Source organism: Bombus bifarius, unplaced genomic scaffold, assembly GCF_011952205.1.
Source record: "Bombus bifarius isolate JDL3187 unplaced genomic scaffold, Bbif_JDL3187 scf7180000008165, whole genome shotgun sequence".
Lineage (NCBI taxonomy): Eukaryota > Metazoa > Arthropoda > Insecta > Hymenoptera > Apidae > Bombus > Bombus bifarius.
Window position 1 is genome coordinate 2,145,574 of NW_022884487.1, and position 12,903 is coordinate 2,158,476.

Genomic DNA, 12,903 nt, shown 5'->3' on the forward strand with positions numbered 1-12,903 from the left:
GGCACAGTTTATATTACGATTTTATGTGCTAATGACAAAGAATAAAATTCAGTTTTTGAATTATATAGATATTTTTGTTGATACAGTATATAATGAGATTGTTGTTATGATATGTCCAATTTTGGGAAATCGGATGGTTTACTGGAAGGAATTTAAATTATAGGTGTACAAACCCGTATTGACAAAATACTAATACGCTATTGATATTGGTATTGTAGGTATAATATTTCCTCTCTAGTATGACGTAATAAATTAAGATATTAAAAGATTTCTATAGCATGATGATCAAAATTATGGCATTTTAGTAATAGACTAGTCGATTAGTGGATTGAATTAACATGTTAATGCGTTTAAGCTCGTTCATTATTCAATGATAGTGAGCTTTCCATAAAAACAGCCCAAAAGTATTTAATTTATTATGTGTAAAGTTTTATAATTCAATTGTTTATATTCACTCGTGTAGAAAGGTATTGAAGTATAGTTAAGGAAATAAATATAATAATAGAAGAGTTTTCATGAACTTACAAATTTTATAGAGTAAAAGATGTACCTATGTATATAGTAAATTTGTAACAACACTTCTTCTTTGATATACTAAATGTTATCTATAAGTTATATCTATAGTCAACTCATACAAAATGAAAAGGAGCTAAAATTCCTCATCGTTTTTTTTTAATTTATCATAATTGGATAAATTACTTTTTTATTGTAATTCATAAATTAGTATTTCATAAAAAATATTACATAATAAATAAATTATACATACGCTTATAAATGTATACACAATATAAATTTTTGTTTCAAGAAAAGTCATTAATTTATTTGAGAAATATGTAATCTGTTTTTAATATCTATTTACAATAAGGAATTTTTAAAATATATTTTCAAATTAATTTTGATCAATGCACTAGATTTTTATAGACAGGGTCATATAAATTAGTGTATACATATATAGAAATCTTTCTAAATTCGAAAAATGTAAGATATATTTTTAAGTTATTAACTTTTAATACAAAAGTAAAATTGACTTCTGTATTATATATTGGTTATATATTAAAAGAATTGAATATATCTTGTCTATCATAATTTTCAATTATTCTAGTAATCCTTTTATTGACCTTATATTCTATTCATATTACAGAAAAAGATATTAAAAGAGCATATTTTTTTCTCTCCAATGAAGTAACAATTTAAATAAATAACAATTTAAATAAATTTATAACATCATACAAAAAGGAATAATACAACTAAATCAGAAATAATAGATCTGTAAGTACTCTTGTGATAAGATAAATAGATTTTGTTAAATTGCTTATCATTATGTGTAAGGAAAGTAATGGAAAAATTATTGATACCACCAGATAAATAGAACTACTTCTTCTTGAAGGGACTTCGATATCAACTCAGATTTCTATAAGAAGATTCCAAAAGAATATTCTTTCCAACAATTTCAAAAATTATGGCAAGTACCAATAAAGATCACGCAAAATTAAAGGAAGTAAGTGCTTGTTTTACTGAGAAAACATTACAAGATATATTATATACCGTGCATAATGGAAAAGAAGTGAATGTATTGAGTTGGGAATTTGGTGGATCAAGTACCATTGGGGACAATTATTTATCAACAATTTATAAGATTAAAGTCACTGGTACGGTAGATGGAAAAAAAGTGCAAGTTGGTTTGGTGGTTAAAGCTCTACCAAAGAATAAAGGTAGAAGAAAGACATACAGAAGTGCAGAATTTTTTAGCAATGAGATTCTATTTTATACAAAGGTAAAAAGATGATTAGTTCATTCATTCATAAAATTCATTCATTTAAGATATTTTTTAGATAATTCCAAAATTCGAGATGTTTGTAAAAGAAAAAAATCAACCTCAAGCATTATGCATTCCACGTCATTTTGCTTCTGTTATGGATGGTGAAAATGATTTTATAGCATTGGAGGATGTCACTTTTTTGGGTTATGAAGTAATAGGTAGACAAAATTCTCTAGATGAAGAGCAATTCAAGATGATTTTAAAAAGTATAGCAAGATTTCATGCAGTTTCTCTTGCATTCAAAGATCAAAATCCACATGAATTTAGGGAAATTGTAGAGTATTTGCATGAAACATACTATAGTAATGAACATTGGAATTGGTACAAGAGATTCCATGTAAGGTTATTAATCTTATAATTTTCCATGTTTAACTTTGCAGGATATTATGATGTTAATTAATTATTTTCAGGAGAAGATATTAGACATTACTAAAAATGCCTTAGCTATAGAATATCCTGATAGTGAAGCGGAAAAAAGATTGAAGTCTTATAAAGTTCAGGATTTATTTCAAAAAGCAATTGAATTATGCAATCGTAAATATCATTCAACATCTGTTGTCAGTCAAGGTGATTCATGGATCCCAAATTATATGATCCGGAAAATAACTGAACATGAAGCTTTAATACTTGATTTCCAACTGGCAAGATGTGCCAGCCCAGTCTTAGATCTCTCAACTACTTTTTATTCTTGCACTGATAAAGCACTTTGGGATGAAAAATTTGACATATTATTACAATTTTATTACAACGAACTATTCAATACCATCACTTTACTTGGATCTGATCCTCGAAACATATATTCATGGGACATGTTTATGAATGAGGTAAATTGTGTTCATATTTCTCAGTAAATGTGACAATTTTCAGTAATAACACATAAATCAATTAATTATAGGTAAAAGAACAATTTGTATTTGGTATGATATTTGCAATGGAAATAATTCCAATGGCTTTACTGGATGAGTCTGAGGCATTTGACTTAGATCTTATAAAAGATGACAATGGAATAGATATAGCTGATATATGGACATTATCATACATTAAAACAAAAGAGGGCAGGCTTAAACTAGCAAATATTGTTGTACATGCTGTTGAAAAAGGATTTTTCTAAATCATACAAACAAGTATATTTTATACATAATATTTATTAAATGTGTAGCATTAAATAAAATATAGACAATCTGTATTTGTATAATTTCAATTATAACAACACAGTTTAAGTAAAATATAGTTTGTATAAGAGTAGATATAGATATTCATTATTCATTCTTTTATGAATAATGAGTGTTTTAAAATTCTTTTCTTATCATTTATTTAGGTTAAGAAATTAAGAAAGTTTTATAAGGTCGTTTCATTTTCATTTATAAAAGAACATCTATTGCCAGAAAATATAATTCACAACTATGAGTATATCTATGAATGAATATTTCATGTTACAATTTCACAAAAGCAAGCAATTTTATATGAAAGAATACTAGAAATTCGTGATGTATATTTTGATTGTTAAATAGCATCACATTTAGGAAAAGTATTTTTACATAAACTGTAAATTTGTGTGACAAAATAATCAGCGTACCTCCTGCCGATTATTCTTATAAATTTTGATGCTGAACATTATTTGTTAAAACATTACTGGCATCAAAAACAGTAGTATCCTCATCATCTTCCTCATCTAACGGCAAAGGTCGCATCTCAACATCTTGTCTATGTGCAAGAATACCATATTTTCTGACCATTTGGGCACGTGTTTTATTTAACCTATGAAATAACATACGAAGAAAATATTTAATCAAAAATTAAGTCATCAACTTAGGCTGAAAACAGTAACTACTGATTCCAAAGCATCTAAAATTTAATGATCAAAGGAGAAATTCAATCTCATAATAAATGCTATATACCTAAAGCTACGGAACACGATATAGGCCAAGACAAGAACACTTAGCCCCACAAACACAAAAAAACCACGCTTCAGAGCTCCAGCATTTAAAGAAGTTGCATGTCCTTCACCCACATGCTGTTGAAAATTCACATTATTAATGATTTAGTAGTAGAGCTTTTGTAATTATTTTTTAAAATGTCTAGGTACATGAAATCAAACCCATTTTGGTTAGATATACTGCAAAATTCAAAAGACAGTGATAGAAACTAAAAGAAACATCACTCCAAGGAAATGTTTATATTTTTGTTGTTCGATAAACTTCAAGCACTAACCTCTTTCCTTGTTTCTGTAATATGTGCAGTTTTATTACCATCTGACTGTTTTGAGGTTATATTATTCACAGTTTTGTTAACCTCGAGAATCGGTGTGCTACCAGGTAAGACTGCATTTTGTTGATGTTTTTCTTCATTTACAGAAGTCTGTGCGTTATTTTTTTTCGGAATTACAAAATCTTTATCTAGCGACGTTGATTCAGGTACAGCCCTGTTTATCCTAAAACTTCCATCACATACTGCGCTCCGTTCTAATAGAAAGATCAACAGAAATATAAAAACTTTTATCATCTGGATCTTTGAGCGTGTCATTGTTCCGTGTCATTTGTAAAAACAAAATTCTAAGAAGGAAAACAGCGCAGCACTATACGTTGACGTTTAATCACGGGTTCCATGTTGACCCGGCTTATAGTACTAACGTTTCAACTCTCGTTTTAACTTCAATCGCTGTTTCGCGGTACACTCGTATATATGCCGGTGATTATGAAAGTGGCCTAAGTCATATATTTTTTTCGATACATTTCGAGATACATATTTAAAGTTTTGCGCTTGACGCATGAATTGAATTTTGTTTAACGACACAACGATCGACTCAATTCAACGGTACTTCGCAAAGATGGTTTCAAATTATTGTTACGCAAATAAACGCATCGCAAAATAAGTGATAAACTCATTTTTTTTAGATTCTTGTCTTAGGTCACTTTCATAATCATCGGCACATATGCCAAACATACATACATATATTACTATAGACAGTATTCCAGCGAGATGATTTAAATACAGATTACAGAGCATCACGACACGTATTTATATGGACATATACAGAGGTTTACGAAAGTATTCGAATACTTATAGAATTTTTTTCTGAATATTTTTTGAAATTTCGTCAGCACTGTAATGAGACACAACTATTATTATTATTATAGTAATAAAATTTGAAACCGATTCGAAAATGTATGTATAAATTACAAAAAATTTATTGAAAATATACACTTAATAAACAATTATAGTATATAGCATGAATAGTAATCTTAAATGTACGGTTAGTACTAGAAATGGTCTCACTAAATATTGTGGCTTATTGATATAATAAATAATTGACTATTCAAATATTTTAATAATATTTGCGATATGTATGCTTCAAATAAATATCTTGTAATTTCTATATTACATTTTTAGATCTACTTCATATTTTTCCAACACAATCACGATATTCGTGTCACGTTACTTATGAAATTCCAAAATATTTTGTATAATATATGCATGAAAATTTCTTAGAAGTATCCGAATACTTTTGTGAATTATTGTATGTTTATTTAAGTTTATTTTCCGTTTTATGAGAAAGAAGTTTCTTGATATTTTCAATATTCACTCGAAATCGAATTATTCGAATCGACATAAAAAAAAGACCAGAAGAAATAGATTTATTATACTAGAAAGAAAATTTCCTCCCTGATTATACCTGTTTATATAAAATACACTTTTAGTACAAGTAAAGATATGTTAAAGTCTACTAACTAATATTGTAAGTTCTACTTCTGTTACCAAAATTTTTCTAAAATTATAATTTTTAAATTGCACTATATTCTATACAGTTATATTTATTTATAATATTATTATTTTGTTTGTAATGCTACAGTTTACGTTCTTAATATGATATAGTATCGTTAATGTAATCGATAGGAACTGTCATCAAATATCAAAACGGTAATATAAGGCAGCGTGCAATTTTAACGTTAGTTATCTCTATCTAACTTATACAAATTACATATTTTTCATTTCATTGATAACTGGTAGTTAATCTAAAATTTGTATAATTTTTCTTTAAAAATGTATATGAAAACGTAAGTTTTATTCATATAAACTGTACAAAAAAATCATTACAAAATAATTCGTACTTTTCATTCGAATCCCCAAAAATGTAAATCTATAAAATTTAATTTTAAATTATTTATATAGAACTTCTCTGAAAACTTAAAACTTGTTTATGTGGACCACTCTGGTCTAGTAAAAGATGTTAAATAAAAAGTTATCTGTAACATGGAACCAGGCTTTATGTACAATGTCAAATGACTGTGTGTCAAACACAAACATTATATATCACGAAAAGAGTACACAGTTGACATGCGTAGTCGTTGGCCAATCAGAAGAAAGAATTTGACGCGTACCATGCGTACAAGCATACGTACGCGAACGGCAGTTGGAGTGGTTGGAAGTTAACGAGTAGAGCGCAATACACGTCAGGGCTCTTATTTTGATTCGTGGAGGGGGCTCACCTCGAAGAAACGGGTGGCTGAGTCCGAAGGATTTGCCAGAAAAAGAAGTGAAGGATTATAGGTTTGATAATAATAAGATTAAACATGATACATGCTGAAAATGGGGATGTTATATATTTGGAACAGTTAAAAAATCCAATGGAGAGCGACGCGACAGAGAAGGCAGTGTCAAAAAAGTGCGAGGAGCAGCTGTCTTCGATAAATGCAAACAGCTGTTCGTCCTACAATGATGCAAATCGTTCGATAGAAATGGCGCAAGAGGACAATAATCTGTGCTGGAATAACCTTCCCAGCATCATTCTACAGGAAATATTCTCATATTTACCATACAACTGCCGGTTACGAGCCTCCCAGGTAATCTTCAATTTTTTTCCCCCTCAAGGCCGTTTAAATTCTGACCAACACAGTGGGTAATTAAACCACTCTCTGTGTTGAGGTTTATTTTCTCTCTCTTTCTTTCTCTCCCCCCTCTCTCACTCTGTTCTGTTTATTATATACTCTGAATATTAATTTTAAGCATTCATTTTATTTGATAGTTCTATTGTTTTATACAGCCAAATAAAGAAAAAAGACAAGTGAGAAACTATTTAAAAACTTACAAAAAATTAGTTATCAAACAGTAGTTGAATATTAATTTCATATGTTTCCATTCTTAGCCTTTGAAATCATCCTTTAAAGGTTTTTATGTTTTAATATAAGACCTGAATTGTTTTGAACTGTGGTACTCTTAAAATATATGTACTACATATTTATCATTTGTTTATCATATCATATATCATATCATATGTGTTTGGATATCACAGATTTTATAGATTTGTTTAATAGAAATGATTTATTCAAATTAATTTGCATAGGTGTGCAAAAATTGGAGATGCGCTCTATTTCATCCTCATTTTTGGAAAAAGATCACATTTGTCTTGAAAGATGAAGACAGTGTATCATGGACTAAGTATGTAAAGTTTTCTATACATGTGTAAAATTTTTAAACATTTAAGATTCTACTTCTTACTTTATTTTTTTTTAGATGCCTGGCAAACAATTTCGAACTTAGTGTGCAAGAAGTTACAATCATCTGTGATATATCAAATTATTGTGCAAAAGAAACGTTAGCCCTCTTGAAAAAGCTAAGATATAATAGGCAACTTCGTAAATTGTTTTTGGAACCTATCAATAGTACATTCGAATATGAAGATGGTTCAAAATGCACTAAAGCATTGGTTTCTTCTCTTATAAGCATTATAAAGAAATCCAATCGTTTAGAAGCTCTAAGTCTGGGATGCATAGAAGATTTAATAGGAAGTGCCAGACAAATTGTGATACATCTGCGTAACTACCAGGCAAAGCACTTGACAACTCTTGCTTTGGCATCTGTTAAGGATGATCCTGATGATTTTAACATTTTCAATGCTGGTTATGGACATCTGTTTGATTCATTTGCTAGATTGTCTATTTTAACATTGGATTATGAGTTCCTAACCAATTCTTTGCTAAAGGCATTGGACAGTGGTACGATGGAAAGGCTTGTAATTCATGTGCATGGTTGGCATTATCAGTTTACGGAAACAACTGATGGTAGTTGGCAAAGTTTTGTTCAAAAGAAGTAAGTATTAGTTAATTTATCATTATTTTAATGCAATGAAAAATTACTTATTACGTTGCTTCAATTTCAGTCCGAAATGCGAGCTGCGACTAAATCTTCTACATTCTTATGTTGGTATTGAAAAATTAGATACAAATATACTTCGTCCTTCCATGCCACTTACACATTTAAAAGTACTATTTTGTGAGAAGTTTAATATTAGAGTATTGCATCGATTATCCAGGTGGTATTCGCTTACTTTAAAATCTTTAATATGGATCGATTCAGTACAACCTTCAGCAAAAAACATACCAGCAACATATGACCCAAATGATCCTCATAGGTAAGATGCATTATTTTATGTTATAATTTTACTCTTTAACTTTTTTATTAATGTATAAATTTAATACTCTGCTGCAGTCCTGATCCACTAGTATTAGTTGCATGGAAGTGTACCAAACTTGTGGAAATTGTATTCATAGGCCACAGATATCATCAAGAAAATTTGTTGGCTATTGCACGCCTACGCGGAAATACGCTTAAGTCGTTAGTATTTGCACAGAGATTCATTGCAACTGATGTTGAATCTTGGCATAAGTCTGAAACTATTACACATGTAAGTCTGTATCTTCAATATTGATATTTCTAAATATAGATTTTGATTTAACAAAACTATTACTAAATTATTTTACAAATTATTTTTTTTAACTGGTTTTTAATTATATAGGAAATAAAAGAAATAATGGGGAACCAGTGGAAACCATTGAGCGATGAAGATTTACCTGCAGTTGTTAAAAATCCTTTCGAAGGTGATAGCAGGGAAGTTATCATGCCTTTGGTCCTCCAAGACCAAAAGTAAATTTTTATTTGCACCAAGGAAATATTACTCCCCGATACCATACATTACTAATCGACATCATCAACAATTTCTGGGCGGGCTACACTCTCAGAAGTAAAGTTATAAAGTTATATCCTTTATTTTTCTATAAGAATTGTTTTTACGAGAACTATGGATGTAACATCAAACGGTGGACATGTGTAAATTCGTAGTTTAAAATCAGTAGTTGATGGATATGTTGCCTATCAGGTAAGGATCACACAGTTCCAGTGTGTAAACAGCGAGGGTAAAAACGCACACAAGTTCTCCTTTATAATGATTTTATTAGTTCTTATGAGGATATGATAAGCTATAGTTAAAATATGTCTTTCTTGAGTCCGCGATGAGGTACCTAAATTAAGTACGTATCACCCCCTATTTTTGTTTATCGAAACGAATATCAAAGTATTTCGTTGGTTTTTCCTACGAAAAATCATTTGTGGTGCAATAACGTTTTATTGCTAACAGTGGTGATCCCAAAACGATCAAAATAAGAGAGATAATAACAATTAGTGATCGTTCCTCTCATCGATGAATATTAGTGAGAAAAAAAGCATATGTAATATACGAGTGTAATAATATCCTTGATAGATATTAAGAATGAAAGCATTACAAGACGATCAAGGTCTCACCTAAACGGACCTTCGATGTGACGTATACCTGTTGATATCACGGGAAAATAATTTCGAATGTGTGTGAAAGGGAATACTACCAATTAAAATCAACGCGAAACAAGAAGAACAAGACTAGATGAGAGAAAGAACCGATCTCACGATGTTCCACTGGAAAGCGTAACGAAATTCCAAATGTATGTAAGTAGAAATATGTTAACAAATATTTTTCCAATTCTATGGGAAATTTAGATCGAAGCGAGCGCCAAGAGCATGCAGTGTAAGAAAAAGTAACTAAACGAAAAAAAAATAAAATATGTTGGACTTCGTAAAAAGAGAGTTTGCGATTGAGTTGCGATAAAACAAAAGATGCACTCAGAAGTATAAGAAGTCGAACAGCGATCCGAGGTTATTTTTAATACCAAAACCAATCGGACGCTCTTGTACAAATATTAAATGAATGTGTGCCGAGAAGAGTGCGGTTGATTTGGTGGTACAGACAGTTAGACACACAGCAAACACACAACTTTTGCGTGTCGCCTTAGTAAAAAGAAAGAAAGAAAGAGAATATCGATGATATTAATGAAGAACTGTGCGACCTCCAAGTACCGTCTTTTCACCGTGCTCTTAGCGACCGCTGAAAACGAACACAATTATAGGTTTATCTATAAAAAACAAATCAGAGGAATTAGCTGCTAATTGTGTATGTGTATATGTATGTATATCTGTATTATCTATCGAACTTTAAACGTTAATATTCAGATGCCACATGCATCTATTTCTGTCGTGCGATTAATAATGACGATTTCGAAGATTTAAAAGAAACATGAAAATGAAAGAAAACGATTTACAAACACAAAGAACAATACCAAAACAGCACTCTTATACAGTTTATTATTCTGAAAGGTTATTTACTTTTTTCGAGTCCTTGTATAATTATTATATCGTCGTGTACTTGTAGTCACGTGTACTATTGCTTTTTATATGTGGTTCTGTACATATACATCCATGCGTTTAAAATATTGGACACGCGCAGAAATCGCGGAGTTGCGCCCGAATTTAATGCAAGGAAAAAAAAGGAAAGAAAGAAAGGAGAGTGAGATAAAGGGAAAAGCAATATATAGCGGATTATCTGAGAGAAAGAAAAAAGGACAAAAATGAATCGATTGAGAGCTAGGCACAAATAATGAAAAAACTATTACTTTAAACAATTTAAAACTGTTATACAAAATGAATGGGCCTTAACCCTCGAACTCGCGAACGGCGGTAGCTAGATAAATTCTGATCCATGCAATTCAGTTTCATTATTATTATTATTATTGTTGTTGTTGTTGTTGTTCTTGTTATTGTTATTATTATTATTATTTTCTATACAAACAAAACAGTTAGATCTTACCATTTGTGTTTCCAAATTAAAAGAAAACTCAAGAAATGATCGACTATAATAATAAAGATAATAATTATGATAGAATTATAGTAAATTATAACTAAAGAAAATAGATTATGAAAGTATCTTATAGCACGCCATTTCACTACGAAGCAAATGGAGTTAACGTAAAGTCAAGTTAACGAGTGTTTGTTTACTCTTTTCACCATTTTGTTTTGTCATTATAAAGTAAATATTTGATGCTCGAGTCAGAAATGATCCAGCGACCGCCAAGCGAGGGTTAACATGTATCGCATGTACCTGAGTCGCGGTAAGGATAAATCTGCCGAAAAAAATTTGATACGCGACAGCCACCACTGAAGAATACTAATCATAGTCACCTTAATGGACATTTTTCGGCGATTTGCTGCAACACCTGCTTGTTTCTCGCCAAAAAATGACTGACAAGTTAAGGTATAACTCATGCCCTTTCATTTCGTATTCCGTGTGCGTGTATTTTTTGAGATCAGCAAATTTTTACAAAATGGTGAATCGACGGTTATTCATTATTTATATATAGAAAAAACATTCTCGCGAACTCATTATTGTTCGCCGACCATTGACGTTGTGCGGACGGGCCAGATGTTATTTACGAAGTCTTTTTTCTCTTTTCTTTTTTTATTCCTCGTATATATTTTTGTCGTTTTTATTACTATTACTATTATTATTATTAATATTATTTTCTTTTTGTTTTTTAATCAAACGAAGTCCCGCATAAACAGTATACTCGCGGGCACGGTGCCCGACGTGTGAGTCGAGAGAGAGAGAGAGAGAGCGAGAGAGAGAGAGAGAGAACAGTGTGAAAGAACATATGACGTTGCGAAAATAATGATAACGTATGAAAGGGAATGAAATTTAAATGAGAGAAGATGAGATATGCGTTCGGATGTAAGAACGAAAGTTATCCAAATGAGTAAAAATAGCAAGCAAACAAACAAATGTCAGGTGACACGTAGTACCATCTCTGCGAATCCTGTGTACAAAGTCATATAGAAGAAGACAATTCGGTATTCGTGCGGTCGCTTAACCAAATGGACACAACCCAACTATACGCATATATATCGATATAAACGCGAATGACAAACCAAGCATAAGACTGAACCTACTGGGAAAGGTATAACCACAGTTAGGCGGTCCGCACGTCTAGCCAACGTCCGACCTCATATTCATAAAACAAGGACGATCCCGACTAAACGGAAAGCATCGTTCGCGAATCGCGTCGGAACGAATTTGTTCACATCGATTTTACCTATTGTCGATAACGCTTGTCTCGATGATTGTTGCTCGTCTTTCCTTTCTTAGGTCTCTTAGCTTTCCGTCTTAGCTCGTGGCCCTCGTCGATTCGCCCCCTGATTGACCCACGCGGACATCAATTTATGAATATGCGAGTCGTTAAAAAAAATAATTAAAATGTAAAAAAAAGAAACAAAGGGGTGGTGCATCAGCTAGTGTTTAGATCGGATAAGCGTCTCATTGAAGAGAAAGAGAGAGGAAGAAATAACGAAAGCTCACTCGAGGATGGTTCTCGTAGCCGATAAATACTAACCTATAAGACAGCCTGCCAAGAATCAAAATACTGTAAAATATCAAACGAACGCTAGCCAGTACAGAATGCTAAGATCTATTTTTTAAGAAGCGAATGTATATTTTTGTACTAAGGCAGGCCTTAGTGTGAATCGTGTATTCTTGCGCGTAATGGCAAGACGAGAGCTGTGATCATAATATCATTTCGGCTTAGCGAGAGAACATATAAAGACAAAAAAATTGAAGGGGAAAATAAAAGAGGAATACGAGAAGAAAATAATAGAAGTAACGCGGCGATTACGTGTTCACGGAAAAGCATAAAGAGAGAGATAACGAGGCGAATGTTCTCCTGCTAGCGTTATTACCGAGTGGGCTATAGATACAAAAGGGGAGGCGATAAATCGAGAACAAAACATCTGTGATAAAACATAAAATCTTAGAAAGGGTGCTCGAGAGAAAGAGAGAGAGAGAGAGAGAGAGAGAAAAGGTGGCGAAAGAGAGGAAGTGAGAAAAAACAAGCGCGCGTTAAATGATATAATAAGAAAAGCTAAAGTAGGAAAAAACGTTAAAACAAAAAGCA

The 12,903-nt window shown here is 31.4% G+C and overlaps 3 protein-coding genes across 3 annotated transcripts; 2 read left to right on the forward strand and 1 right to left on the reverse strand.

Moving 5' to 3' along the window:
- Positions 1-91: 91 nt before the first annotated feature.
- Positions 92-3,005, forward strand: LOC117208998. The gene is made up of 6 exons (XM_033450553.1): positions 92-214; positions 1,142-1,269; positions 1,362-1,774; positions 1,833-2,156; positions 2,230-2,643; positions 2,715-3,005. Exons 3-6 carry the CDS (start codon positions 1,460-1,462, stop codon positions 2,928-2,930), a joined length of 1,269 nt encoding a protein of 422 aa, XP_033306444.1. The 5' UTR covers positions 92-214; positions 1,142-1,269; positions 1,362-1,459; the 3' UTR covers positions 2,931-3,005.
- LOC117209000 lies at positions 2,945-4,700 on the reverse strand. Its single transcript, XM_033450555.1, has 3 exons — positions 4,031-4,700; positions 3,718-3,833; positions 2,945-3,577 (listed from the first exon to the last, which is right to left on the reverse strand). Exons 1-3 carry the CDS (start codon positions 4,340-4,342, stop codon positions 3,412-3,414), a joined length of 594 nt encoding a protein of 197 aa, XP_033306446.1. The 5' UTR covers positions 4,343-4,700; the 3' UTR covers positions 2,945-3,411.
- Positions 4,701-6,207: 1,507 nt separating this feature from the next.
- Positions 6,208-12,826, forward strand: LOC117208997 (F-box only protein 33). Its single transcript, XM_033450552.1, has 6 exons — positions 6,208-6,660; positions 7,161-7,255; positions 7,331-7,906; positions 7,977-8,228; positions 8,306-8,501; positions 8,613-12,826. The coding sequence occupies exons 1-6, from the start codon at positions 6,391-6,393 to the stop codon at positions 8,742-8,744; spliced, it is 1,521 nt and encodes a 506-aa protein (XP_033306443.1). The 5' UTR covers positions 6,208-6,390; the 3' UTR covers positions 8,745-12,826.
- The last annotated feature ends 77 nt before the right edge of the window (positions 12,827-12,903 follow it).